The following is a 27717-nucleotide window of genomic DNA, read 5'->3' on the forward strand; positions in this document are numbered from 1 at the left end:
CATGCAGTGCATATGGTACTATTTTAATATTTCATTATTCCTAGCTGTATTGCTGCATTTAATTACTAAATCTGATACCTTACAAGACCCTCCCTAAAACTTACAACAAAACAATGCTGCAGAACAAGAGGAAAGGAATAACGAATTATGATTTCCACAAGGTTACTACACCTGACATAGGATATATTGTATCGTGTATTAGCAGGTCTATGATAATGCACATCCACAGCACCCATTAGCATCAATTCAAATGTGTAAATTTACAAAAAAAAAAAATCAAAGTATTGAAATATCAAATGACTTATTTATTAGCAACATTATGGGGTTGATTATATAGGCTTATGGGGTGTTTGGATTTTTTTAAAGGGTTTATTCAATTGGGTTGTCTTTTAAAGGGCCTATTCAATTCAAGTTTTTTCTTTAATTCAAGTCACAAGCCATGGAAAGAGCTAATGATGTAAAGGGAGGTATTCCTGTACACTGATCTAGATTAAAGTATATTGTTTAGTAAATGTAACAATATTTATTTTTTACTTATTTTGTTAAGCTTGACATATGTTTATTTACTTTATGCTATGTATAATCTATTAAAGTTTTCACCATCTGCCTCCAATGAAAGCAGAAACTGCTTAAGGCATTTCAGACTGAGAAACTTAATGAAACAGTCCAGACCAAGAAAGTTTCTGAATGTCTAGCTATTAAGGAAACATTCTCATAATAAATTTGCAAAAAAGCTGACATGCACTACATTAAAACTACCACTGAAACATTTAGCATTTCTGCTTTGCTTTTCAACCAAAGATTATGTACAACTATCAAAGCAGACACAAATAAACAGGTTAGGTAGAGTGGATTTAGCTATATATATGAAATTCTGATGTTTCTTTATACCAGCATTATTTACAGTATTACAAAGGTTTCATTACCTCAAGAATACTTTGCTATCAAACTTATTTCATTCATAATTACTATGATACATGTATTCAACTTAACCTTTTTATTTTATATTTTGCCAAAAATATGGGCTATCAGTCTTAACATACACAGTTCAAATTTCAACTTTAATATAATGAAATATTAAAAATAATGCAAAAATAACAACAGAATTCCTTAACTTACCTTGAAATACCCATTAGTTGAAAACTTATGGTAAATAAGAACTCCTTCATCTTCATACGTGCGAAATTCTAGTGATACATTTATTGAGCGCTGATCTTCAAAAGCAGGGTAACGCAAGTGAGCTTCTTTCTTCAAGAATGTTAGTGTTTCTGATGAATCTCCATACTGTATCAAAAGGAGAGTACACAGTACTGAATAATGCACTTCTCTAATTAAGGAACTACCCAACCTTTTCAACTTCCAAGTGTCACAAAATAAAAAAACAATGACATTTTTATATAATAAAATAAAGTTTTATATATACTTAGTTTTATATATACTTACCAAATAATTACATACCTATAGTTTCTTCTTTATGTGGCAGCTCAAAATTCAAAATTCGCAGTAGCGCTTTTTTGTTTTGGGTGTAGGTATACTGCCCTGCCAACTATCGGGGAAGGATACAGTAAACCCCCGTATTCGCAGGGGATGCATACCACACGGTCCCCCCAAATAGCTAAAACCCGCAAATACTTAAAACTCTTCAAAAAACACTTAAAACTATTTCGATATTTCAAAAAAAAAAAAAGACTGAAAATGCTTATACAGGTATTATCCTACTTACGATGGGGTTAGGCTCCAAAAAACCCATCATTTGTTGGAAAAAACGTATCTCGAATATAGCCCAGCCTACACTAGGGTATTCAGTACCATGTATACATATATGGTAGCCTAGCCTTCACTATAAAGTATACTCTATACATACACGGTATAGTAATTATCAATATCAGCTAATTCTGGAGGTTCATGTAGAGTGACTTATAATTCAATACAAAAAAGAAATTGAATAACAAACAAGAATTAACTTAGCCTACACTATGGTATATCATATACATATACTGTAGCTTAGCCTACATTCTACTGTACTCCGTATTCACAAACATCAACATAACGAATATGCATCTTTTCTATGGATCTTTTAAAATGTCATGCTTTACTTCACTGTATCCAATAATATTATATATATTATACTGCTTTTGTATTATAAATTGTGATCATAGCGATCAATGTTTTGGTTTGGAAATCGATTACGCGGTAAGTTTGTTTCGCCATATTTAACTCAGTTCAGAGCACTGTTCTTGCTTCTAGTTAGCATAAATGAATCTAGATACTCTATTTATATGGGCCAAGGTTGTTTTTCGTTATACTAGGTGCTTTTAAGTCAAAATATAACTTAAATATGTCTTGTTGAAAAATTAATTTAGCTATTTTTTTCATTAACAGATGACGTTGGCCGTTTGGGGACATGTTTGTTTAGTGAAAAAAAAAAAAAAAAAAAAAAAAAAAGTGACCACTTACATTATTTTCATTACATGAATTCAGAGGACCTTACTAATGTTCAGGGTAGAATTCTTCTAGTTTTCAACGTCTCTATTTAAGTCTTTAATAGCATAAGAATGATGTTTATTTCTCTGTTATTATTTCACCGGCTGACAGGGACCCCGATCCAGAAAAAGGATTTTGACAAAGGAAAAATCTATTTCTGAAAGGGGCCCGATGTCACCCGTGACCCACCCTGTTTTTCATTCTCTCCCTCCCATGGTAAACATCATTCAAGTGGGGTGGGTGCCAACATGGAATGCTGGCTAGTGTTGCCTTGTATACAGTCCTTGAGTAGTGCATGGGCTTGTATCGGCACCTCTCTCGTTGGGACTTTTGACATTGGGAATCTCTATAGGATAAGGTTCCGTGTTTTTGTAGTTCACCCTTTCCATACACGACTCCATCTAGTGGAGCTCACTCTGGGGGTAGTAACTCCAGCCTTTCATTTAGCTTTCTCTGGTATCTAGCAACGGAGGATAGTACCTTACCTAGAAATAAGTGCTGAATGGACTTTTTCACCGGGTGACACAGGCCCCTCTCCAGAAATAGATTTTTCCTTTGTCAAAATCCTTTTTTTACTTGATTTCATCATAATATGAGCTCTATGTATTTATCTTTTATCAGCATGAAAACAGCAGTAATATGTGTTCTTTCATGCCCAGTAGTTCTGATTAAAATACTTTCTCTCCAATTTTATTTACGGTTGAGTTTCATCCATGCTGCCAGTGCAAAATAATTGATAGTCATTAGCAGTTTGAACATTGTTTTCTCAGCTTCAGCTACAACTTGCAGCTTAAATTTAGCAGTATATTTCCTTGCCAATCTTTTATCCATACCGAATTAGGGTATACAGGCAGTCCCTGGTTATCGGCGGTCTGGTTTTACAGCACTTGTCTAGCGACAACAATAACCGAATTTTCGACACATATTCCTGCTTATCAGCACCGATCTCTGGTTATCGGCGCTGATCCATGGTTATCGGTGGCACTGGTCCCCGGTTATCGGCACCGATAACCGGATACTGGTGCCAATATCTGAGGATCAGTGCTATTATCACCGATTTTCAGTTGTCAGCGATTTTCAGTTATCATCTCGTTGTCGGAAACGGAACCCCACCGATAACCGGGGACCGCCTGTAATGTAAAAATATATCCGTTCTGTTCTACTTAACGTCATTTGTAACTTAACTACGGTAATTATTTACTCCGGTACGATTGTTAAAACAAGCAAAACGGCTGTTGCTATCCAATTCGGTTAAGAGCAAAACAAGTTTCTCGTTTGGTTGTTTATAGGTGTACGCATTTACACAAGAGTATAACGTTACTAACAATACTTTTATCATTCTCTTTTACTTTTTTTACTAGAAGGTGGGATAAAGAGATGGAGGAAAAGAAGTTGGTCTATTGTAATTTGGTCTCTCTCGCTGCCTGATTGTACCCTGCTTACCCCGTCGCAAAATCAAATTATCATAAGACGAATTATCATAACTCGAGCACAACCTGGGTACCTGAATATTTTAATAGTTTTATCACAAAAAGTGCATTTAGTCATGAAAATTATATGAAAATACAGTAATTAATGAATATTTCTCAGTGAAAAATACCATGAATGGGTGAATTTTCTGCAAATAATGCGTATTTTACATATGTTCCATAGAGAAATCCACGAATAGGTGAGTCTGCGAATCGTGAGAACTTGAATACATGCTGTTTGCTGTAGGTACAACGTGGCTAAAGAGCTCAATTCATTTATGCTCTATGTCCATGAGAGGGGAGGAGGAAGGGCTCTTATCATGTAATTATTTTGTAAGTATACTGTATATAAAACTTTATTATAAAAATATCATTTTTATATAAGTAACTTATCAAAAAGTTAAGTATGCCTTAGTTTAACCAGACGGCTGAGCTGATTAACAGCTCTCCCAGGGCTGGCCCGAAGGATTAGACTTATTTTACTTGGCTAAGAACCAATTTGTTACCTAGCAATGGGACCTACAGCTTATTGTGGAATACGAACCACATTATACCAAGAAATGGATTTCTATTGCCAGAAATAAATTCCTCTAATTCTTCATTGGCCAGCCAGAGACGAACTCGGGCCTAGTAACTTACCAAATAATTACATAGCTGAATCCCACATTGATTGGAGGTGGGATGAATGGACATATACTACCCAAAAAACACTCTGATATGGAGAAGAATTTGGAATAGAAAGTTTGCTAGCATTTTGAAATGCTTGTTGTAACCTTGCCTGGTGAGGGAGCTACAGAAGACGGGTGCTGCCTCTGGTCAAAGCTCCTGTAGTGGCGTGGTGGTAGAGCCAAGGGTCACCTCTACTTGAGTGGGTGCTTTGCAACATAGCAGGTTTATCGCAGGTTGCCAGAGCTTAAAATCCATAAAGGGACACATAAATAATATGTATACAGTATATGTCCTTGGCCTGGGCACAGTACAACAGAAAACAAAGACCACATAAAAATTAACCTACGCCACCACAACTTTTAACCAAATCCACAAAAACACAGATTGGTGACACTCATAACTCGGTGTTCACCAGACTTCCCAAGAAGCGCAACTACCTTTATTCAAGGAGAGTGAATGGAGGAAAAGAAGGCATTCCTCCTATCCTTCATCCCACAATACCATGCCAGCTGCGAAGAACGGACCTAACTTCGTATACCATTTCAATATCCCGTAGATAGAACATGGCAAACACTGGCTTGCACGTCCAATATGTTGCTTGCAAGATTGAAGAGAGAGGCAGATTACGTCTGAAAGCCAAGGACATAGCCACTGCTCTTATTTCATGGTAGAAAGTCATCTTAACCCTCGAATGTGCTTCCGAAATCACAGATCTTAAAAAAAATGTTAATGCATTCTTGGACAATGGTCGCCTACGGTCTTTCATGGAAAACCAAAGATTTGAGGAAGAACCTCTGAGACATTTGGTTCTTTCAAGGTACACTCTTAAGGCTCTTACAGGGCAGAGGACTTTCTCTTGATCGGATGGACCGAGTACTTCGGACAGGCTCTTGATTGAAAAGGAACGAGGCCACGGGTTTTAGTCAGGTCCTCATTCTTGGGCTAAAAAAAAACAAAATCAGAGAGTATATAGCGTTGCCTTGAGAAAAAACTACTCTTTTATTGATGCCATGTAGCTCGCTAACTCTCCTAGCTGTAGCTAGTGTCACCAAGAATAATGTCTTCTTTGTTAGATTCCTAAGTGAGGATGATTCCAAAGGTTCAAACGGCGGTCCTGACAGCCATTTAAGGACCACGTCCAAGTTCCAAGGAACTTCCAAAGGTTTTGCTTGCTTACTAGTACTAAAAAACTTCATTAAAGAGCTGATGTCTCAATTTGAAGACAGGTCCACTCCTCTATGTTTAAATACTGAATTCAACATTGCTCTGTAACCCTTGATGATAGACGTTGCAAGTCCTTTCGAGGTTCTAAGATGTAACAGAAAATCTGCGATCTGGGCTACAGATGTCAGAAGAGGAGACATTTCGCTCCTGGCACCACTTCTGAAAAACTGTCCACTTGGCTTGGTAGACTGCAGCAGAAGATCATCACCTACACTTAGCAATAGCTTCTGCAGCCTTCCTTGAAAATCCTTTCGCCCTGACGAGCTCCCCAACAGTCTGAAGTCTGTCAGTGTGAGAGTGGATAACCCTTGATGGAATCTGTGAAAGTGTGGTTGTTTGAGAAGATTTCTCCTCTGAGGAAGTAGCCTTGGGAAGTCCGTCAGTAGACTTAGGAGATCGGGGAACCACTCCTTGTGTGGCCAAAAGGGAGCGACTAGGGTCATCAACACATTGCTGTGTGTTGAACTTTTTCAATACGTCCCTCACCATGCTGAAGGGAGGGAAGGCGTAAAGGTCGAGATCCAACCAGTCCTGCAGCAAGGCATCTGTCACCCATACCTGAGGATCCGGAGCTGGGGAAGAATCCAGAGGAAGACGATGGTTCCTCGACGCCGCAAACAGGTCTATCGACGGCTTTCCCCACAGCTTCCACAGGTCGATGCACACCTGTGTATTGAGTGTCCTGTTTGCCACAACTCAATTCGTTCGCCAAGACGTTCATTCTCCCCTGAATGAAGCGGGTCACCACTCGGATCTTGTTGCTTAGTGCCCACAGAAGAAATTCCTTGGTCGCTTCGTAGAGCAAAAAAGAATGAGTCCCTCCTAGGTTCTTGGTGTAAGCCATGGCAATCATGCTGTCTGAATGGACCGCCACTGTCTTGTTGAAAGTCTGCATTGCAAAATGTTGAAGTGCAATATGAATCACCTTTAATTCTCTTACACTGATGTGGTTTCTTTCGGTTGGAGACCACATTCCTGAAACTTCCGTACCGTTGAGAAGGGCTTCCCAACCCAGATCTGAAGTGTCTGAGTATAACGTTAGGTCAGGGTTCATTGGAGCTAGAGACTTTCCCATCGCAAATCTGTCCTTCACCAGCCACCACCAAAGGTCCTCTTTGATCTGGGGAGTGATGCTGAAGACGAACAAACCCGTGAACAGCTTCCTTTGCCAACTGGCCTTAAGGTAAAATCGCAGTACTCTTGTGTGTAGCCTACCCAGTGGAACAAATTTCTCTATGGAAGAGAGGGTTCCCAGGAGACTCATCCATGCGTTGGCAGCGCAGGAGGGGCGAGCTACAAAGTCTTGGACTTTTCTGGGACAATTTAGGATCCTCTGTTGGGACGGAAAAGCCCGAAAACTCAGAGAGTCTATGACTATCCCCAAATATAGAACAGACTGAGTCGGGACTAGCCGAGACTTCATGAAATTTATTAAAAGTCCTATACAGTATCTTGAGCAAGACAAAGTGTTTTCTGCAGGTCCTCCGGGCAATGAGATCTCGAGGGGAGCATAGGAGTCAATCGTCGAGGTACAGAGAGATGTTTATCCCCATGAGATGTAACCATTTTGCTAAGGGAGCAAGTACTCGGGTAAAAACTTGAGGGGCCATGGAGAATCTGAAGCACAGTGCCCGAAACTGGAAGACTCGGTCCTGGAAAACGAATCTCAGATACTTCCTGAAATCAGGGTGAACTGGAACGTGGAAGTACGCATCTTGCATGTCAATCATGACCATCCAGTCCCCCTGGTGGATGGCCGACAATACCAACTGGCTCGTCTCCATTTTGAACTTCGTTGTTGAACGAAGAGGTTCAGGGCATTGACGTCCAGGACAGGTCTCCATCCTCTTGATGACTTGGGAACCACAAAGAGGCAGTTGTAAAACCCCTCCATGTCTACATCCTCAACTACTTCCACGGCTTTCTTCTCTAGTAGAGCTGACACTTCCCGAGATTGGCCCGAAAACCTCTCCGATACTACTGAGTAGGCCGTTAAGCTGATGGGAGGGTAACTAAGAGAAGTTTCTCCCTGAAAGTGATTGCATAGCCCTCTTTCAAGACCTTCAGCACCCACGGCTCCACATTCCTGTTCTTCCACTTGCTCCTGAAATGAAAAAGTCTTGCTTCCACTGGAACACAGAGGACAGAAGACTCACTTTCGAGGTGCTGGATTGTTAACAGGTTTCTTGGCTGGTCTGGAAGTTCGGAGGTTGGATCTAGGTTAGGACTGGAAAGGCCTCTATTACTTTGAAAGGGCTGTTGTTGCAAAGGCAACGACATCCTAGCAGATGTGGTAGTTACAGTGGCTCGTGAGGGAAACCTAGTCCTTTTGGTAGACTGAGCGAGAAGGTCCTGTGTCGATTTCTTCTGGAGCTCTACTGATACACGTTCCAGGGTGTCCTGCAGGAATAAACTGTACTTGTGTAGGGGGGCAAAAAGAAGAGAAGAACACTGAGTTGGGGTGACTCCCTTCACTGTCAATGAGTACCTCAAATCTCATTTCTTGAGGACTCCTGTGGTGAAGATGGTCGCTAACTCTTATACTCAATCTCTTACAGCTCTATCAGTGCAAGGCAGAACTCCCAGCCAGTCTGATGCAAAGTTTTCTTGAAGAGTCGTACAGTCTTCTATTTTCTTAGCAAGAGCCCCAACTGTCCAATCGAGAAAATTAAAGACCTCGAAGATGTCTTTAATTAGATGGTCCAACTCCGATGCGGTGAAGAGAATTCTGGCCGAGGAGAAAGCAGAACAACGCGAAGTATCTATGATACTGGAAAAGTCCCCTTGAGAGGAGGCAGAAACTCCCAAGGACGGCACTTCTCCAGTTGCATACGACAGATACTTCTGCCGTATCAGGCGGGAGGGCGGCGCACAGAAAACCGCCTTCCCAAAATCTCTCTTTTCTGCTAACCGGTCATCCATACAGGCGAATGCTTTCCTCGAAGATGAAGATAAAACCACACACAGTAGCCTGGCAGTACCTGGAGGTTGTAGCATCAAGAAAGTCGACCAAGGTGACGAAGGGACGGCTGGAGAGAAGAACAAAGGGTAGCAGATCAGGAAATAACTGAGCAGCGCCGAGTATTTCGATGTAGGTTGCTCCTCTTCTACTGGTTCGTTGGCAGAGGAAACGGGTGATCCTGGTGGGTCTGTGTGTTCTTGAACTACTGGAGCTAGTTTCTGAAGAAGGTTCAGAACTTTGTCAAGTTGGAGTTGAAGCGGCTAACAAAGGCTCTTGGGCAACTGAAGGAAACTCACCTGAAAAATCAGTTACTGGAAGCTCTCCTTTCGGGACCACATACTTGCTGGAAGGTGTATGAACTTCAAGGGAAGCACCCACAGACACTGGGCGCCCACTCGCTGTCGGAGCAGACACTGAACCTTTCGAAGACACTGCACTCTTAGCGGAATCTGGGTGCCCAAATGATGGGCACTCAGCGATCTGACGTCCAAACACTGAGCGATCATACACAGGGTCTTCCAAATCGTAACGATCGGACACTGGGTGCCCATGAACTGGAAAGGCGGACACTGAACGCTTATACGATGGGCACTCAGACGGAGTGTGCTGATACGATGGGCACTCGGACATGGGGCGCTCAAGAGATGAGAGCTCGGACACTGAACGATCTTCTAGTGGGCGCTTATACACAACACTATCAGACTCTGGGCGCTCGGACTGGACTGGCAAACACTCTTTTGGGGTCTGAACGTACGTTAGAAACTGAATGGTCGCAAGAATCTTTCACTGGTGACTCCCAAAAACTCTACGAAGGGAGAGGGCTACGTTCCCTCCCTAAAGCTCGCTTAAGAGACATGGTCGAATCAATTTCCAATGAAGCGCCCAGCCTCTTCAATGGCCTAGAAACTTTCGTAAAACGACCATTGCACTTACTGGTTCCAAGAGTCTGAATCACTAGATGACAGGATATGTACAGTACATCCATCCGGACGCCTTTCTAATGGCGTTCCTTCCGGCCTGGGATTGGCAGACAAAAGGCTCGGATGAGGCGACGACTGCTCGTGGGCAAACGCCACCAACCTCCCCTGGACTGCCAGTTTGCTTCCTCCCAGGTAAGCAAGGGGAGTTTAGCAAGGACCTTGGTCTAGGAGCATCAGTGGGACGAACAGCCGCCCCCTCCACTGACATTGCACTCATCACTACACTATTAAATTTGTCCATCAGGACCTTCACAGAATTCCCGATCTGGGAAACAGTATTCACATGCAAATTAAATTTCTGATCTACCTGTGCTTCTAAGCTGGCAATGGCATTGGGTTCAGCAGAATGAGAGCTAGGTCAAGGGGTGACAGGAAAAGCTGGAGGACTAGAAATGGGAGAAAAAGCCATCACAGGTGTTGAAGGGATAGGCAGAACAGCAGTATCAACTCCTGGAGAATGAACTGCACTAGCGGAAGCATTAGCTTCAGCCCTAGCTGTAGCTTTCCTCAGTCGGTCACGCTGTAATTTATCTAAGTGTGTCTGTAAGGTCTTCCACTTCCCCTGATCCCAATCCTTACATTCTTCACAATTAAGCTCAGGAGAGCAATTCTGCTCCCTGCAAGAACTACATATGGTATGAGAGTCATACTTTGCTGAAGTGAGTCTAGTTTTGCAGCCTTTGCTGTAATACCCAATGTTAGACAAACTAGTGTCTTGACATAATTAGTCTAAAGTCCAATTGGGAAAGTCACAATTGAAAAATATATCAGGATTCTAGCTAAGCTAAATAGCTGCGCTACCAAAAGCAAAGAGTACTTCACCGAAAGACGATCTCAGATCATCCGGTGAAAACAAATCAAGAGCTGCTAATAACCAGTGTTGAGTCATTAGCCGGCACGAACGAATTGAGCTCTTTAGCTACGTTGTACCTATTCTTCGCCGAAAGTGGGCGGGGCAGTACAGTAATACCTCGAACTTGCGCGATTCGAGTTGCACGAATTCACAGACATGAATTTTTCATTAGAACCTAACTAATGGTCATACACGAGTTTTTTCACATACAAGCAAACATTTGCAAACACTGAGAAACCCAGCAAAAGTGTTTGTTTAATTTTTTAATTTTATAAGTTTTCAAGCTTTCATTAAATATTGTTAAAAGTAAATATTGTTAAAAGTAAATATTGTTAAAAGTAATAATCTCTCTCTCTCTCTCTCTCTCTCTCTCTCTCTCTCTCTCTCTCTCTCTCTCTCTCTCTCTCTCTCTCTCTCTTAGTGAGATGAATTTTTATGGTATATGTATACAGGTATGTTTATTGGTATGATAAATAAACTTTATACCTAATAATAAGTATTAATTTTCAAATAATAAGATTAATTAAATTAAATAACAATAATAATAATAATAATAATAATAATAATAAAACTGTAATTACTAAATTCGTATTATTTTGAACAATCAAATTCTTCCCTCGTCTTTTGTAAGAAAGAGATTGAAGGCAAAAGCTGTCAGACATGTCATTTAACCCTTAAACGCTGAGCCTCTATTTACAAAAACGTCTCCCGTATGCCGGCGGCGTTTGGTGAGTTAGCGCCGAAGCAGAAAAAAAGTTTTTTTCAAAAAATCACAGCACGCTTAGTTTTTAAGATTAAGAGTTCATTTTTGGCTCCTTTTTTTGTCATTGCCTGAAGTTTAGTATGCAACCATCAGAAATGAAAAAAAATATCATTATCATATATAAATATTGAAATATATGACAGCGCAAAAATAATTTTTCATATATAATTTTATACAAATCGTGCTGTGAGCAAAACGGTTAAAGCTAACGGGTATTTTGTTTTCTTTGTATTTTACACTAAATTGCAATGATTTTGGTATACAACAAATTGTAAAACGATCAAAGCAACACACAGAAAATATTATCACAAAATGATGCATGAATTTGTAACGCACGGACGTAAAAATTTTTTTCAAAAATTCACCATAAATCAAAATATTGTGCTAGAGACTTCCCGTTTGTTGAAAAATGAAGCTAATTGATTGAATATTACTAGACTGTAAGTATTTTAGCTTACAATTGCAGTTTTCGACCATTTCGGTCGAGTTAAAGTTGACCGAAAGTCGAATTTTTTCTATTTATCGTGATTTATATGACAATATTTCAAAACTAATAAAAGCTACAACCATGAGTTATTTTCTGTTGTATTGTACATGAAATTGCGCACATTTTCATATATAAAACTTTATGTAACGACTAATATAAAACGGTGAAAATATTACGACAACGTGACGAAAGAATTTCTGAGATGTTCGGCAGAGTTACCGCGCAGACGTAAGGAAAATGTTTTTTCAAAAATTCACCATAAATCGAAATATTGTGCTAGAGACTTCCAATTTATTGCAAAATGAAGGTAAACGATTGAATATTACTAGAATGTAAGAGTTTTAGCTTACAATTGCGTTTTTTTACCATTTCAGTCGAGTTAAAGTTGACCGAAGGTTGAAATTTTGGCAGTTGTCGTGATTTATGTGAAAATATTTCAAAACTAATAAAAGCTACAACCATGATCTATTTTCTGTTGTATTCTACATGAAATTGCACACATTTTCATATATAAAAGTTTATGTAACGACTAATGTAAAACGATGCAAACATTACAACAACGTGACGAAAAGAATTTCTGAGATGTTCGGCCGAGTTACCGCAGAGACGTAAGGAAAAAGTTTTTTTTTTTTTCAGAAATTCACCATAAATCGAAATATTGTGCTAGAGACTTCCAGTTTGTTGCAAAATGAAGCTACATGATTGAATATTACTAGAATGTAAGAGTTTTAGCTTATAATTGCGTTTTTTTACCATTTCGGTCAAGTTAAAGTTGACTGAAGCTTGAAATTTTGGCAGTTATCGTGATTTATATGAAAATATTTCAAAACTGATAAAAGCTACAACCATGAGTTATTGTCTGTTGTATTCTACATGAAATTGCGCACATTTCCATATATAAAACTTTATGTAACGACTAATATAAAACGACGCAAACATTATGACAACGTGACGAAAGAATTTCTGGCGCGGACGTAAGGAAAAAGTTTTTTTCAAAAATTCACCATAAATCGAAATATTGTGCTAGAGACTTCCAAGTGGTTGCAAAATGAAGGAAAATGATTGAATATTACTAGAATGTAAGAGTTTTAGTTTACAATTGCGTTTTTTTACCATTTCGGTCGAGTCAAAGTTGACCAAAGGTTGAAATTTTGGCAGTTATCGTGGTTTATATGAAAATATTTCCAAACTGATAAAAGCTACAACCATGGGTTGTATTTTGCTGTATTTTACATGAAATTGCGCACATTTTCATATATAAAACTTTATGTAACGGCTAATATAGAACAGTGCAAAAATTACGACAAAATGACAAAAGAATTTCTGAAATTTTCGGCCGAGTTACCGCGCGGGCGTAAGAAAAAATTTTTCACCATAAATCACCATAAATATTTGTGCTAGAGACATCCAATTTGTTGTAAAATGAAGGTACTTGATTGAATATTACTAGAATGTAAGAGTTTTAGCTTACAATTGTATTTTTTGACCATTTCGGTCGAGTCAAAGTTGACCGAAGGTTGAAATTTTTTGTAGTCGACGTACGGTACGTCCACTTGGCACCCAACAGACAATTTTAGTCAACGTATGATACGTCCAGTAGGCGTTTAAGGGTTAACATGACAAGAAGGGGAGTGTTGCTAATCATTGGTCAAATTTTTCTTGTAATTCTCTCTCTCTCTCTCTGTGTGTGTGTGTGTGTGTCCGTAATAATTCATAAAAAATTTCACTCTCTTAAGTAAGGACAACTGTTATCTCTCTTTCTCTCTCTCTCTTTTTGAAGTTAGCCAACCTACGTATTACAGCACTGTTTCTCTGTATGTCTTTAACAGTACAGTAGATAATTCTGAATTGATCTAATTTTACCTGTACCATTTACAAACTGTAAATGCGCCTTCTAAAACATAGAGACATAGAGCATTTCAGAACATAGAGCAATTCAAAACAAAGAGAAAGTGACAGAATCAAGAAGTTTTTAAAAACGAGGTTGAGAAGACTTCTAAAAACAGATCAGTGGAATGGGGGAGAGAGTCATACCATTTATTTCTTTTTTAAGGGTAATGTATTAAGCTAACTTTTAAATGGAAATACAGTAACTTTAATTTCATTTAATAGTTAGTTTAATATGAATTTCCATATTTTGATATCTAACTTAAGAATAACTTTCTCTCAGTCTCCGTAATAACTGATAAATAATTTCACTCTCTTAAGAGTGAGGACAACTAACTCTCTCTCTCTCTCTCTCTCTCTCTCTCTCTCTCTCTCTCTCTCGTTCGTAGTTAGCACTCACACATTTTTACAACTTATTAATTCTCTGTACGTCTTTACCTGTACAGTAGATAGTTTAAATTGATCTAATTTGACCTGATTAAATAAAGAGGGGAATGATTATATACACTCTGGGGTTTAACTTAATTAATATTTACAAAGAAAACACATCAGAAGAATGGTAGCGTAATTCTGGTGTAATAAGATGCAGAGCAAATGACTTGGAATTTCCTGGAGAAAATACAATGGGATCCCCGTTTCAAAGGGCATTGAAAATGAGGTAGTGGGGACCACTACACACACAAGATGATACGCAGATCCACAGCTGAATAACTCCCAATCTTTTTTTTAGGAGCTGAAGTTCTCTTCTTATGAGGGCCAGTGAGAGGGAGGGCAAGTGAATAAGCTCACAACAAAAGTTACTTTGGTTACTGCCAGCCACGTGTTGGAAATAGGGAGTGTAATGGAGCAAGGGACAGGACATCCATCCTATGGTGGTGCCTGAGCAATTCTAAAGCTGAGCGTCTCTCTCCAAGACTTTTTATAGCTCGGGGAATTACGTTTTTCCTCTTCCTAGGTGGCGTTGTGATCGTGGCAGCATGGCTGCAGCTTCAAGATGGCGGAACACGTGTTCACCCACCAGCTGACCTGCCTCAGGCGACAATTAGCTCTGATCAGGTCTGCACCTGGAATTTAAGAAATTCTGGCAGCACTTAGACAAGAAAGTGATTAAAGTGGTTTCCCCCCAAAAGGCAGTGGTGAGAGAGAGGTTATAGAGGCGAATTCGACTACAGTGAATCATACTAAAATAAATATTAATTGCTTAGTCCTCATTTCATTTGACTTAATAACTTGATGATGGGGTATGAGAGGATACTCTTGATAATGTGGAATGAAGGGGCTCGAAATGGAAACCAGATAGCCACTTTACAACTACGTCAAGATTCTAGGCGCCTAAATCCGTCTTCCCCTGCTTGAAGTGTCGAAGACTTTGATAAGGTCACTTACATCCTGGTTCAATGACAGATTCAAACCTCTGTGTCTAAAAAACAGAACCCAACATGGCTCTGTAAACTCTAATGGTAGAGGAGGACAGACCTCTACAGGATCTCAAGTAGAGCAGAAAATCTGCAATTTGTGTCACAGAGGTATGAGAAGACGAGAGGTTATATCTACACCAGCAGCGGAAGACTGTCCACTTGCCATGGTAGACCTTGCAAGACAACTGACGTCTACATCTTGCAACATTCTCTACAGCTGGTCTTGAAAAACCTTTCGCTTTGATGAGTTCCCTGACAGTCTGAAGCCTGTCAGGGCAAGAGCAGTGTGTCCTTGATGGAAACGTCTGAAATCAGGCTGTCTGAGATGACTTAGTCTTTGTGGAAGTAGCCTCAGAAGTCCGCTGGCAGCTTGAGAAGGTCCAGGAACCACTCTTTCAGAGGCCAGAATGGAACTACTCAAGTCACTGACAGGTTGTCATGTGTCAGAAATTTATTTAAAACTTCCCTGACCATGCTGAATGGAGAGAATGCATATAGGTCCAAGTTCAACCAATTCTGGAGCATGGTGTCCATCGCCCATGCCAGAGGGCCTGGGGCTGGAGAACAGAATACCGGAAGGCAATGATTCCTTGATGCTGCAAACAGTTCTAGGTTGGTTTTCCCCACAGTTTCCACAGATCGGTGCACACCCACGGATCTAGAGTCCATTCCGTGCGAAGGACCTGTTTGCAACCGCTCAGTTCGTCCGCCAGTATGTTCAACTTCCCTCGTACGAATCAAGTGACCATCTTGGTCCGATTCTGTTCTGCCCACAGGAGAAGGTCTCTCGTTCCCTGGCAGAGGGAGAAGGAGTGAGTCCCGCCTTACTTCTTGACATAAGACAGAGCGGTAGTGTTATCCGAGTGGACCACCACTGTCTTGTTGAAAATCACGGTCAAAAAGGATTGAAGGCCCACATGGATCACCTTCAATGCTCTGACATTGATGTGAAGCTTTCTCTGTTTTAGGGACCATGTCCTGGAAAATTCCGTTCCCCAGAAGGGCACCCCAACCTAGATCCGATGCATCTGAGTACAAGACTAGGTCGGGACTCAGAGATTTTCCTTCTGGAAGTCTTCTTTCAGACAGCCAACATCGCGGGTCAGTCTTGATTTCCAGAGTTATGGGAAAAACAAAAGAATCCGGGTGAGCTCTCCTGTCCCAGCTGGCTTTTAGGAGGAATTACAGCACTCTCATATGGAGTCTTCCTAACGTTATGAACTACTCGATGGAGGCTAGAGTTCCTAACAGGGTCATCCACTGGTTGGCCGAACAAGACATGAGAGAGAGAAAATTGCAAACCTTCTGAAGGCAGGATTCAACTCTCTTGGGGGACGGAAAAACTCAAAAACTCAGAGTTGATCATCACCCCCAAATAAAGAATTTCCTGTGTCAGAGTCAGCTGGGACTTCTGAAGGTTGACAATTACACCTAGATCTTGGGCAAAGAGAAGGGTCTTCTGTAGGTCCTCTATGCACTTCTTCGAAGGGGATCAAAGAAGCCAATTGTCCAGATGCAGGGAGATGTTTATTCCCATAAGGTGGAGCCACTTCACATGAGGGGCGAGAACTCGAGTAAGCACTTGGGGAGCTGTAGAGAGGCCAAAGCACAGAACTCGATACTGAAATAGTCTGTCCTGGAAGATGAACCTGCGGTACTTCCTGGAGCCCAGATGGATGGGGACATGGAAATATGTGTCCTGCATGTCGATGTTAATCATCCAGTCGCCCTGGTGAATGCATGACAGGACTGTCTGGTTTGTTTCCATCCTGAATTTCGTCTTCTGGACAAAGAAGTTTAAGGCGCTGACATCAAAAACAGGTCTCCAACCCCCAATGACTTGGGAACTACAGACAGACAGTTGTAAAAACCCTCTGTTTTAGCATCCTTGACCACCTCTACAGCTCTCTTCCTGATGAGGGAAGCAACCTCTTCCGAAAGGGCAGAATACTTCTCTGAGCCTACTGAGTAGGCACTCAATACGATGGGCATATTGACTAAAGGAGGCTTCTCTCCAAACGGGACGGAGTAGCCCTCTTTCAGAATTTTTACTACCCATTATTCTGCTCCTCTGACTCTCCATTTCTGCCAGAAATGAAGAAGTCTGGCTCCTACTGGTGCACAGATGACTGCATCTTCCCTTCCACGAAGAAGGCTTGGTGGAGGACTTCTCAATTGCAGTTCTTCATTGGAGGGGTGGGTAGAGCTCTCGGCTAGCAAGCTAATGGCCCAGCGTTCGACTCTCCAACTGGGCAATGAGGAATTAGAGGAATTTATTTCTGGTTATAGAAATTCACTTCTCATCATAATGTGGTTCGGATTCCACAATAAGCTGTAGGTCCTGTTGCTAGGTAACCAGTTGGTTCTTAGCCACGTAAAATAAATCTAATCCTTCAGGCCAGCCCTACGAGAGCTGTTAATCAGCTCAGTGGTCTGGTTAAACTAAGATATACTTAACTTTTCTCAACTGCTCTGGCCGAGAAACGCACATTAGTTCGAGGCCTAGGCTGAAATTTCGGCCTGCTCCCACAAAAAGGCTGTTGTTGGAGAGGAGATCTGACTTGGCACCAAACAAGGCCGACTCCTTAGGTCGTTTGGCTGACTGAGCCAAGAGATCCTGTGTGGTCTGAAGCAATCTCTTTCACAGTAGACTGAGGAAAGAGATGGTGGCAGTCTAAGGAAGAGAAAAGGAGGGCTGACTTCTGGGTAGAAGTAACTCCCTTAGTGGTGAAAGAACACCAAAGCTCTCTCTCTCTCCTTAAGGCCCCCCCAGAGAGAAGAGAGCAGCAAGCTCCATGGAACTGTCCCTTATGGCTTTGTTCACATGAGAGGATGCCAAGCCAGTCCAAAGCACAGTCTCCTGCCAAGGTACCACAGTCCTCTATCTTCTTGGCAAGAGCTCCAAAAGTCCAATCTAAAAAACTTGAGACTTCAAACACTTTAAAAATATTTTTGGGTAGATGATCATCAATCTCCGTCAACAAGAACATAATCTTGGCTGACAAGAAGGCTGATTTAGACAAGTCGATGAGACCAGAGAAGTCCCCCTGTGAGGGGCAGCTACTCCCAAAGAAGGAGCTTCTCCGGTGGCGTGACTAGTACCGCCTACGGGACAGCCGAGAGGGAAGAAAACAGAAAGCGCCCCTGCCTTGCTCTCTCTTCTTCAAGAGAAAAACTTCAACATCATTCAAGGCCTTCCTTGAAGAGGAGGAAAGAACCATCTTAGGAAGCCTGGAACTATCATCAGGCTGGTTCCTCATCATGAAAGCTGAGGCAGGGGAGGCCGAGGCAGCTGGAGAAAGGAAGGCAGGAAAGCTCAACAGAAAATACTTCAGAAGCGCTGTGTACGCTGAAGTAGCAGGTTTCTCATCTAAGCTTTCATCGTGCAATGAGACCGGGGACAAGTCCAAGGAAGCCTTATCTGCAGTAAGCCCAAAATGTCATTAAGTTGTCGCTGAATGGGCGCCAGAGACAGATCAAACACAGTGGGCACCGGCAGACCCGAAGCAGGCAGCTGACAAAGTGGAACTGGGCAACTGGAAGCTGGTACCAGGCACTTGGAAACTGGCGCTGAACGCTCTGAAGTTGGTGCCGAGCACTCGGGAGCTGGCGCTGGGCGCTCGGGAGCTGACAGGCATTTAGGCGCCAAATACTGGCACTCAGCAACAGCGCACTCAGTTGAAAAATGCTCAGGACTGCCCCAAGCACTGAAGGAAGGCTGTGGGCTGCAAAAAAACTCCTTGAACCACTCACAGGGCAGCGGAGAGGAACGGTCAGCATCGGCTGCACGCCTCTTCAAAGGCCTACAATTGTCCGGAAAGCGCCATCAGTGTCTCTTGTCAGGACTGGAACCTTCCGAAACAGAGGAAAATTGATGCACTTCCATATTGACGTCTTTCCAATGGCTGTCAAGTCATAGCCTGGGAACAATCAACAGGCTCAACTGAGGGAGCGACTACCCGTGGGCAAACCCCACTGACCTCCCTTGGACCTCTGGTATGACTCCTCCAAGGTTTAGGGGAGTATGATGGACCTTCATCTAGGAGAGTCAGCGGGATGAGTAGCCACATCCTTCACTAACACAGCACTGTCACTAGACACTTTGTCTACACACACACTTTGTCCATCAGGACTTTTAGGGACGGCCCTAATTCAGCCACAGTATTCACAACTATACTGATTTTCTGGTCAAATCTGGATTCGAGACTGGTAGTGGGATTGGAGTCGGAAGCAAGGGAGCCAGGCAAAGGGGTGGGAGACAAGACAGGCACAGGAAAAGAGATAATAGGAACATTATGAACTATAACAGACATAGGTGTAGACTCTAAGCTAGCTAAAGTACTACTCTCGGCTCTAGAAGCCGCCTTTCTCTTCCTGTCTCTTTCAAGTTTATCTAAACATGTTTTTAAAACCTTTCATTTTCTCTTATCCCAGTCCCTGCATTCATTACAAGTCAAACCTTTCGTACACCTTTGTCCTCTACAACTGGTACAAATAGTATGGGAATCACAAGAGGCTTTAGTAAGTCTCGTTTTGCAGCCTTCGCTGCAACAACAAATACTAGATGAACTAGAGTCTGACACAATCAGTAAAACAAAGGTTCAAAAAACCTAAACTAGCACTAACTAGCTCGAAGGCTACCGAAGGTAAGAATACTTCACAAATTTCGGAGAAATTCTCAACCAGAATGCGAAAACAATAAGCTGCTTCATACAACCAATGTTCAATCGTAAGCCAGCAGAAGCAAATTGAGCTGTGTTGTTCCTCTTGTTCCCCAATAGTGGGCGGGCTAGTCACCTACACAAAAATGATATAAGCATTACCGTGATTTTTAAAATTTAAGCTGCTGTGGGAGTTGAAACTGTAGATATGTAATTACTTGGTAAGTTACTTATATGAAACAGTTTTATTACTGAGTAAAATTCCATAACTATTATATAAAGATAAAAGAAATATTCTAACTAGAATGAACTGTGTAATGAAATTTATGGAACAAAATGTGCAATATTTAAATTCATGAACCACTGAAGACCATTAACCCAAAATTTTACTGGTTCCTATCACTAGATACTTGTCCTTTATAAATTTCACTTCTACTGGAAGAGCAAGCAGATCATTCAAAATCTATAACACTATCAGAGAACTACTAGCAGTCATTTTTAATCGACTTCTGCTTCAGCACAAAACCATTAATTTATAATACAGTTGAATTAGTGTCAAACAAAACTGCTGGCTATATCTTATGGAGAGGAAATGACAACATCAACTAATACCTGAGCACTTGTTTATGGATCCATAGGTTCCTCATGGTTCACTGTCACACCTCTGTGTGTCTATTGACCTATTCAAAACTTGACATTTGCTATTAGTTTTAGTTTGGACAAACAAAAAATATGTTTAAATGTTAGCAATGACCTGCATTCTCTGCATACAATGATTTGATCATATAATAATTAGCATATAGAATATGCAACTATAACTCAAGAATAGAAGCTCTTGACTTACAGGACAAGTTGTTGCAGTATTGATGATGACATATTTTGGACGGCTGTAGTAGTATACATAATAATCATTCTGTTCTTTCATTTGAGGAATTATTGCTGTGCCATTAATAAATAAATTTTCCATGCACCCCGTGAAATTTGCTCGAGACTTCATGCCTTCTTGGATGTTGGGAACACCACCAATGTAGAGCTGAAACAAACATCACAAACACCTCCATTACAAATTCATAAAAAGCATTAATGCAAATAAGGGCCAACAAAAATAAAATTTAATCGTAAAAATTTATTAATATGTTTTATTTCATCCAATGTGACAGACAACCATTATACACAACCACTTCCATTACAATTTCATAAAAAAGCATTACTGCAAATAAGGGTTATACAAAAATAAAGTTTAATCAAGAAAATTCTATTTCATTCTATTTCATCCAATGTGATAAACCATCATTACACCACCACAGAGCTCAAGGACAAAAAGTACTTTTTAGTTATCCTTCTTTCCTATTCTTCCACTGATTTGAATACACAAAATTTCCCTTCACAATAATCTTCTGATTTGGTATTCCCCAGTTATTTATTATGTCACTTTAAGTTACTCTCTTCTTCAGCCATTTCAAACATACCTCACAGAGTAGGATAGGCACATCAGCCCCATTATCACAATATCCAGTAGTCATCAACTAATCATTTCATTTATCACCACTACAAAGTTTAAGCAAAAACAGAAAACTATAAACAAAGAAAAATTAATAAATGAATGTAAAAAACACGCAAAAAATAGACACAAACATAAATCATCATTATAAAAATAAAACTGAACCTGGATTTTGGATAAAAGATAAGTATGAATTTTTATGTCAGTGACTGATCCCCTCTGTTCACTGATAGCAATGATTTCTACATACTTCAGAAAAAGTAAAGTAAGTCCAAATAAGTTAAACAAATGATTCTGGAATAGAAATGTTTAATTAAACACTCTCCTGAGGGAAATCATTAACATAAAAGTTAATCAAACTAATATGCCTTTATGATGTTCCATAGTTACAGTTATGTACAGCATAAATAAGAACATTTGTACATTTTCCTTTGGTATATTTACAAAATTCAATAAACAAATGCATAAAGCATGAACTTTCAACAGGAGTTTCATAAGGTGAAATGGAAGCTTCATTCACTATAACAGTAGAGCAATTCTTCAAAAACACTCATTTCAAGATTCACTCTGTGTAGCAAATATCTAATGCATCTCACAAATAAAAGTCTAATATTTCTGTAGTGTGCTTCTTGTTAATTACTTTGAAGTTACAAACATCTTGGCCTGATAGCAATACAAGTAGAGTATATCAAGTAATATATCAAACACTTACTTTTCTATTCAAATCCAGTCTTTCAAAATCTCCTCGAATGATTTCATCTATGCGGACACGATCTACCAGGAAAGTTACATTTCGCCCCTCTCTACGTATCTCGACATCATGCCAAGCATTATCATCGAGCAGTGAGCCAACTGACAAGGATGTCATCAATTTGGAACCTGAATATTAAAGGCACAATAAAAATATATCCAAACTAAAAAGTAGAAATGAGCTTAAAAGAATAATCTCAATACAGTACACCAAACCTTTCTAAAATGTAAGAGAACTCATGATATTTGAAGACCGATAATCTCTTGCAGAGATCATCGACAATTATATTAATGTTTAATTCTTGGACTGTCGAATTTTTTTACCCTTAACAGATTACAAGCAGCTTACTAATTTTCTATCTTCTATTATTTTCAGAAAACCACAAGCCAATTCATTTTTTTAACCTTTCAAGTCTGGACAGAACTAGACCATTCATATATCCTGGTTCTTTCTAAACCATGGAAAAGTTTATTCACAACTTCATATACCAGGAAGCACAGATTTCACTGAGTACCTGGCAGCAGTAGCCAGGGTTACCATCATCTTTGCATTTGGGTTAAACAGAGTTAATTGTAGCCAGTTATAATGTTGTTGTTCTACTTAGTGACCATTCTAAGATATATTGAATAATTAAACGCTGCATATATGTATGCTTATATGCAACAATGTATTTTTATATGCAACAGCAGCCCTGCTTTATGAATGTAACCTGGCCAGTGGAGGAGGTATGAACTGCAGCTTGATGAGCCTTTTCACTATTAATATCAACTGCAAACAGAATCAATGTTTGTGTACATGCAACTCATTCCGACTATAATTTGCTTGATTTTATAACAGTAACCTGTGGGTTCTGAGGTCAACTGGCAACACTAATAAATAAATGTTCTACAGTAATAAAAATGACATTTTTATGATAAAATAAAGTTTTGTATATACTTACCAAGTAATTACGTAGCTAAAGTTTCCTCTTGCACAACAGCTTAAATTAAAAAATTTGCAGGTAACACTTCAAAGTTTAGTGCAGATGACTGGTCCCACCCACTAACGGGAATACCAGGAACGACTTTGCAGACAACCTCATTCTGTTTATGCCATATATCCATCGGAGGGGAGGCAGGATGGCTCTGATCATGTAATTACTTGGTAAGTGTATATAAAACTTTATCATAAAAATGTCATTTTTATATAAGTAACTTACCAAGTAATTGCATGGTGATTCCCACATTGACAGGAGGTGGGATACATGGACATACAGTACTCTACTCCAAAACATTAAGACATGTAATGAATTTGAAATAGAAAAAGTTGCTAGTATTGAAAACAATGTTTGTTGTTCCTTATTAGTTAAGAGAGCCTGCAGTAGAAAATTGCCTCTGGTTGGTGCTCAACTTAACCTGTAGCGACGTGGCAGTATAGCCAGGAGCGTCTGCTACTTAAGTGGGAGCTTTGCAGCAAAGGAGAAGTCCAATGGCTATCAAAGCATAATTGGAAGTTTTTGCAGCAAAGGAGTTAATCAAAGGTTAGCAAAACTTCAAAAAGTGCCCTTCCCCTAGGCACAGTACCACAATAAAACAACCAGATAACACTGTCACCTGCACTGAAATAAAGACCATGACCCATCCCCTGAGAGTGGTGGGTGCTCCACGTACACTGTACCCCCCGCCGCTCACAAAACTCGGCACCTGACAACAAGGTGAAGAGATAGTATGAGAAAATCCTATGCTTCCTTCCACAATGCCAAGAGCCAGTTACTGATAATCACAAGGCACTGCAAAAAAAATTTTAACACTGTTTAAACTTTTCTGAAAAGGTTATGAGTGGGCACCCTGTGCTTCCAATCCTGCTCAGGTAATACAGGTATTCCCCTACTTATGATGGGGTTAGGTTCCAAAAAACCCATCGTTTGTTGAAAAAAAATCGTAACTTTCGAATATGGCCTAGCCTACACTAGGTAATCAGTACCATCTATACATATATGGTAGCCTAGCCTACACTACACAGTATATTTTATACATATATGGTATAGTAATTATTAGTGTCAGCTAATTCTGCAGGTTCAATGCAGATTGACATGATAAGTCAGTATAAAGAGAAAATGAATAACAAACAAGGCCTAGCCTGCACTTTTGTATATCATATACGGTAGCCTAGCCTACATTATACTGTATTCTATTTCCACAGAACACCGTATTATACAAACATCAAAATACCGAATGTGCATCTTTTCCATGGATCTTTTAAAAAGTTATGCTTTACTACACCGTATCCAATTGTAAATATTCTCATATTGCTTTCGCATTATAAATTCCGATCATAGCAATCAAATGTTTTGGTTTGAGAATCGATGATGCAGTCTTTATTTCGCCACATTTAACTCAGTACAGAGGGCATTTCTTGCTTCTAGTTAGCGTAAACGAATATCTAGATACTTTATTTCTAAGGGACATATATATTTTTAAGTTATATCTGAAGTGTTTTTAAGTCAAAATATAACTTAAATATGTCTCGTTGTGAAATTATTTTAGCTATTTTTTTCGTTAATAGATTACGTTGGCGGCTGGCCGGTTGGGGGATTGTTTGTTTTGTATAAAAAAAATCAAGATTCCGTTCACTATTTTCTCTTGATTTCATCATCATACTACGAGCTTTTCGTATTTATCTTTTATCGGCGTGAAAACAGCAGTAATATATGTTCTTTCATGCCCAGTAGTTTTGATTAAAATACTTTTTTTAATTTTATTTGCAGTCGAGTTTCATCCATGTTGCCAGTGCACGATAATTTATAGTCATTAGCAGCTTGAACATTCTTTTCTCAGCTTCAACTACAACTTGCAGCTTAAATTTACTGTAGCCGTATATTTCCTTGCCGATCTTTTCTCCAAAGCGGATAAGGGTATAGTGTAAGAATATATCAGTGGTTAACGTCATTTTTAACATTACGGTAATTGTTTAACCGTATGATGGTTGAAATACAAGCAAAACAGTTGTTACCTGATTCAGTTATTAGCAAAACAAGTTAAACAACAGTTTCTCATTCGGTTGTTTATGGCTGTATGCATTTTCGCAAGAGTATAAGGTTACTAACAACACTTTTATTATTCGCTTACTTTTTTAACTAGAAGATGGAATAAAGAGATGGAGAAAAAGAAGTTGGTCTCTTTTGCTGCCTGATACGCTGTTGCCTGTGCCCGCCGAAATTTAAAAACATATCCTAAATATTGTCGCACTGTATTAATTGCTAACTCCATCGTAAAACCCAAATTATTGTAAGACAAATTATCGCCACTCTGTGCACTACCAGTATTTACAAATGGACAAAAATTGCAAACGAACACTGACCTATTTTGACTTCTGACACAACAAGAGCAAGTGAGGTCGGCTCATTGAATTAATGTACCTATTCCAGCCTCTCAGCCAACGTATCGTCATAATCGTGCTAACGCTGCCAGGTTGTACGCTGTTGCCTCGCGCCAGTCGCCATCTTTTAAAATATGTATTTTCAAAATATTGTCGTATCGATATTATTTCCTAAGCCCATCGTAAAAGCGAATTATCGTAAGTCGAATCATTGTAACTCGAGCACTACCTGTACCTGAAAACTCCAACAGATAAGAGAGCTTCCTACTCTTCCCCAGAGCCAAGGATATGGGGAGATTTGGCGCCAGCTTCCAATCATCTGGCGCCAGCTGAGCTGGACGCCAGATAACTACTCGGTCAGGAGCTGGCGGGCACTCCTTGGAGCTCAGGGCAGAGGTGGCGCTAGGCAAGCTGGAAGTCAGGTGAGGTAAAGGCTCGGGCTGGAGGGTGTTCCTGGAGCCAGGAACACTATCCCCAGTGTCAAGACCGTCTTCTCTTCCATTAAGTTCTTGAGAGGGTGAGAACGGTTCCAGGTCATGAAAAGGGTCCTCGTTCTTGGTTAAAAATCCCAAGGTAAACGAGCAAACTGCGTTACTGAGTCAGACGTAGCTCGATACCCCTAAAATGAAGAACATTAGAGATTCTATATCCTCTCCAATAAAAAAGGCAATGCTGCCACTGAGCCATAAGTGTCTCAGAAGAAGAAACTTAAGAGGCTGAGACACCCAATTCGGAACATCGTTCACTTAGATTGGTAGACTGAGCCAGAGGATGATGTCTGCATCTTTCAAATATCTCTTGCAGCACCTCTGAAAAAAGCCCCTCCTTTCTGACAAGCACCTGGACAGCCCAAACCCTGTCCATGTAAGACTGTACCACCATCTGGTGTCTCTTGAAGTGAGGTTGTTCGAGAAGAAACGAATATTGGAAGGATTCTTGGAGAGTCCACCAAACAACCGTAGCAATTTGAGAACCATAAATTATGGTTCAGAACGGGGCTACAAGAAACGTTGTAACATTCTGACAAGCCTGAGAGTGTTCAGCCCTTCATTGATCATGTAGAACAGTGGAAAAGCTTAGAGGTCCAGGTTGGAACAATCTTGCAGTAAGGTGTCTGCTGCCCAGACTAGTAGATTCCTTTAAGGTGGCAGACAGTCAAGATTGAACTGCCCCATAGAGGTACATAACCCGACAGTTCAGGGGATTCAAGGTTCATGTGAGAATAAGAGTGATTTTCTGACGGCTCAGTTCAACCGCCAGAAATTCCAGTTGGACCAGAAAAAACTTGATTTATCATGCGCAGAAAAACCCTCGTCGCTTGGTGGAGAGAGCTAATGTTAAAAAGTAAGGACGGTGATCTTGTATAAAGGGATACCATAGTCTAGAAGTGAGTGAGGGTTGAGAAGAACTGAAGTCTTAAACGAATGGCTCTCAGCTCTCTGGCATACGTGTGAAGATTCGTCCCCCCAGGGACACATCCTGAAATTTCCCAGTTAATCGAGCGGGCTCCCTCTACTAGAACAAGGAGTGAGAAGCAGTCTATGACTAGTCTCATGATGAGGGACTTCTTCCAAAAGCTCTTAGTATGAGTTAAAAAAGTGGAACTCTTCATAATTCGTGTCATCTTGTTTAGTACATGCACTGCCGAAACAAGTACCAGAGCATGGTTCTCGGCTGTCGAGAACATCTTCTTTTGCTAAAGCTCATAGTAACCAAAACATCAAGCAAAATTCTCTCCTACTGCATTCCTGTCCTTATGCTTTTCAGTTCTCTGCAAAGGAAAGTGTAATGCTAAGATGTTCATACAAACATATCTCAAACCCTAACCAACATAATTTGAGACTGAAGATGTCTTCATTACAGAAAATACTGGATTGGTAGAGAACGAAAAATTTACGCTATATTACACTAATTGGTAAACATGGTAGCAAACGCAATAATAGTTTTTTACGCTACTCGGAAAAAGAAAAGTTAACCTTTACCGACATAGTTCGAAGTAAACTGAGTAATGCCATACAGACATATCTCAAATCCTATCAAACATTGAGACTTATGTATTAAGTCTTGTGTATTATATTGTGCATGTCAAAGCTCTGTGGAAGCTCAGGAGCTATCTTGTGACTGGTACACTGTGGGTTGTTGTGAATTGGGATTGGGGAAGTGCTGTCAATTTGTAGCACGATTTAACAGCAATATAACCATTAGAGCCAACATTTAGCCATCTTTATTCTTAACCCTCTACCTCGAGACC

The 27717-nt window shown here is 40.2% G+C and overlaps 1 protein-coding gene across 4 annotated transcripts in view; it reads right to left on the reverse strand.

The window, feature by feature from the left end:
- Positions 1-27717, reverse strand: part of Nrx-IV (neurexin-4) — a 218170-nt gene that overhangs the window by 134942 nt on the left and 55511 nt on the right. For all 4 annotated transcript variants that reach the window (XM_067101754.1, XM_067101753.1, XM_067101756.1 and 1 more), the window contains 3 exons: positions 22071-22237; positions 20702-20890; positions 1120-1284 (listed from right to left, as the gene is read on the reverse strand). In XM_067101754.1, coding sequence (XP_066957855.1) covers positions 1120-1284; positions 20702-20890; positions 22071-22237 — 521 coding nt within the window. The remainder of the gene's footprint in view (positions 1-1119; positions 1285-20701; positions 20891-22070; positions 22238-27717) is intronic.

The sequence above is a fragment of the Macrobrachium rosenbergii genome, chromosome 58 (genome assembly GCF_040412425.1).
Source record: "Macrobrachium rosenbergii isolate ZJJX-2024 chromosome 58, ASM4041242v1, whole genome shotgun sequence".
In the NCBI taxonomy this organism is placed as follows: Eukaryota; Metazoa; Arthropoda; class Malacostraca; order Decapoda; family Palaemonidae; genus Macrobrachium; species Macrobrachium rosenbergii.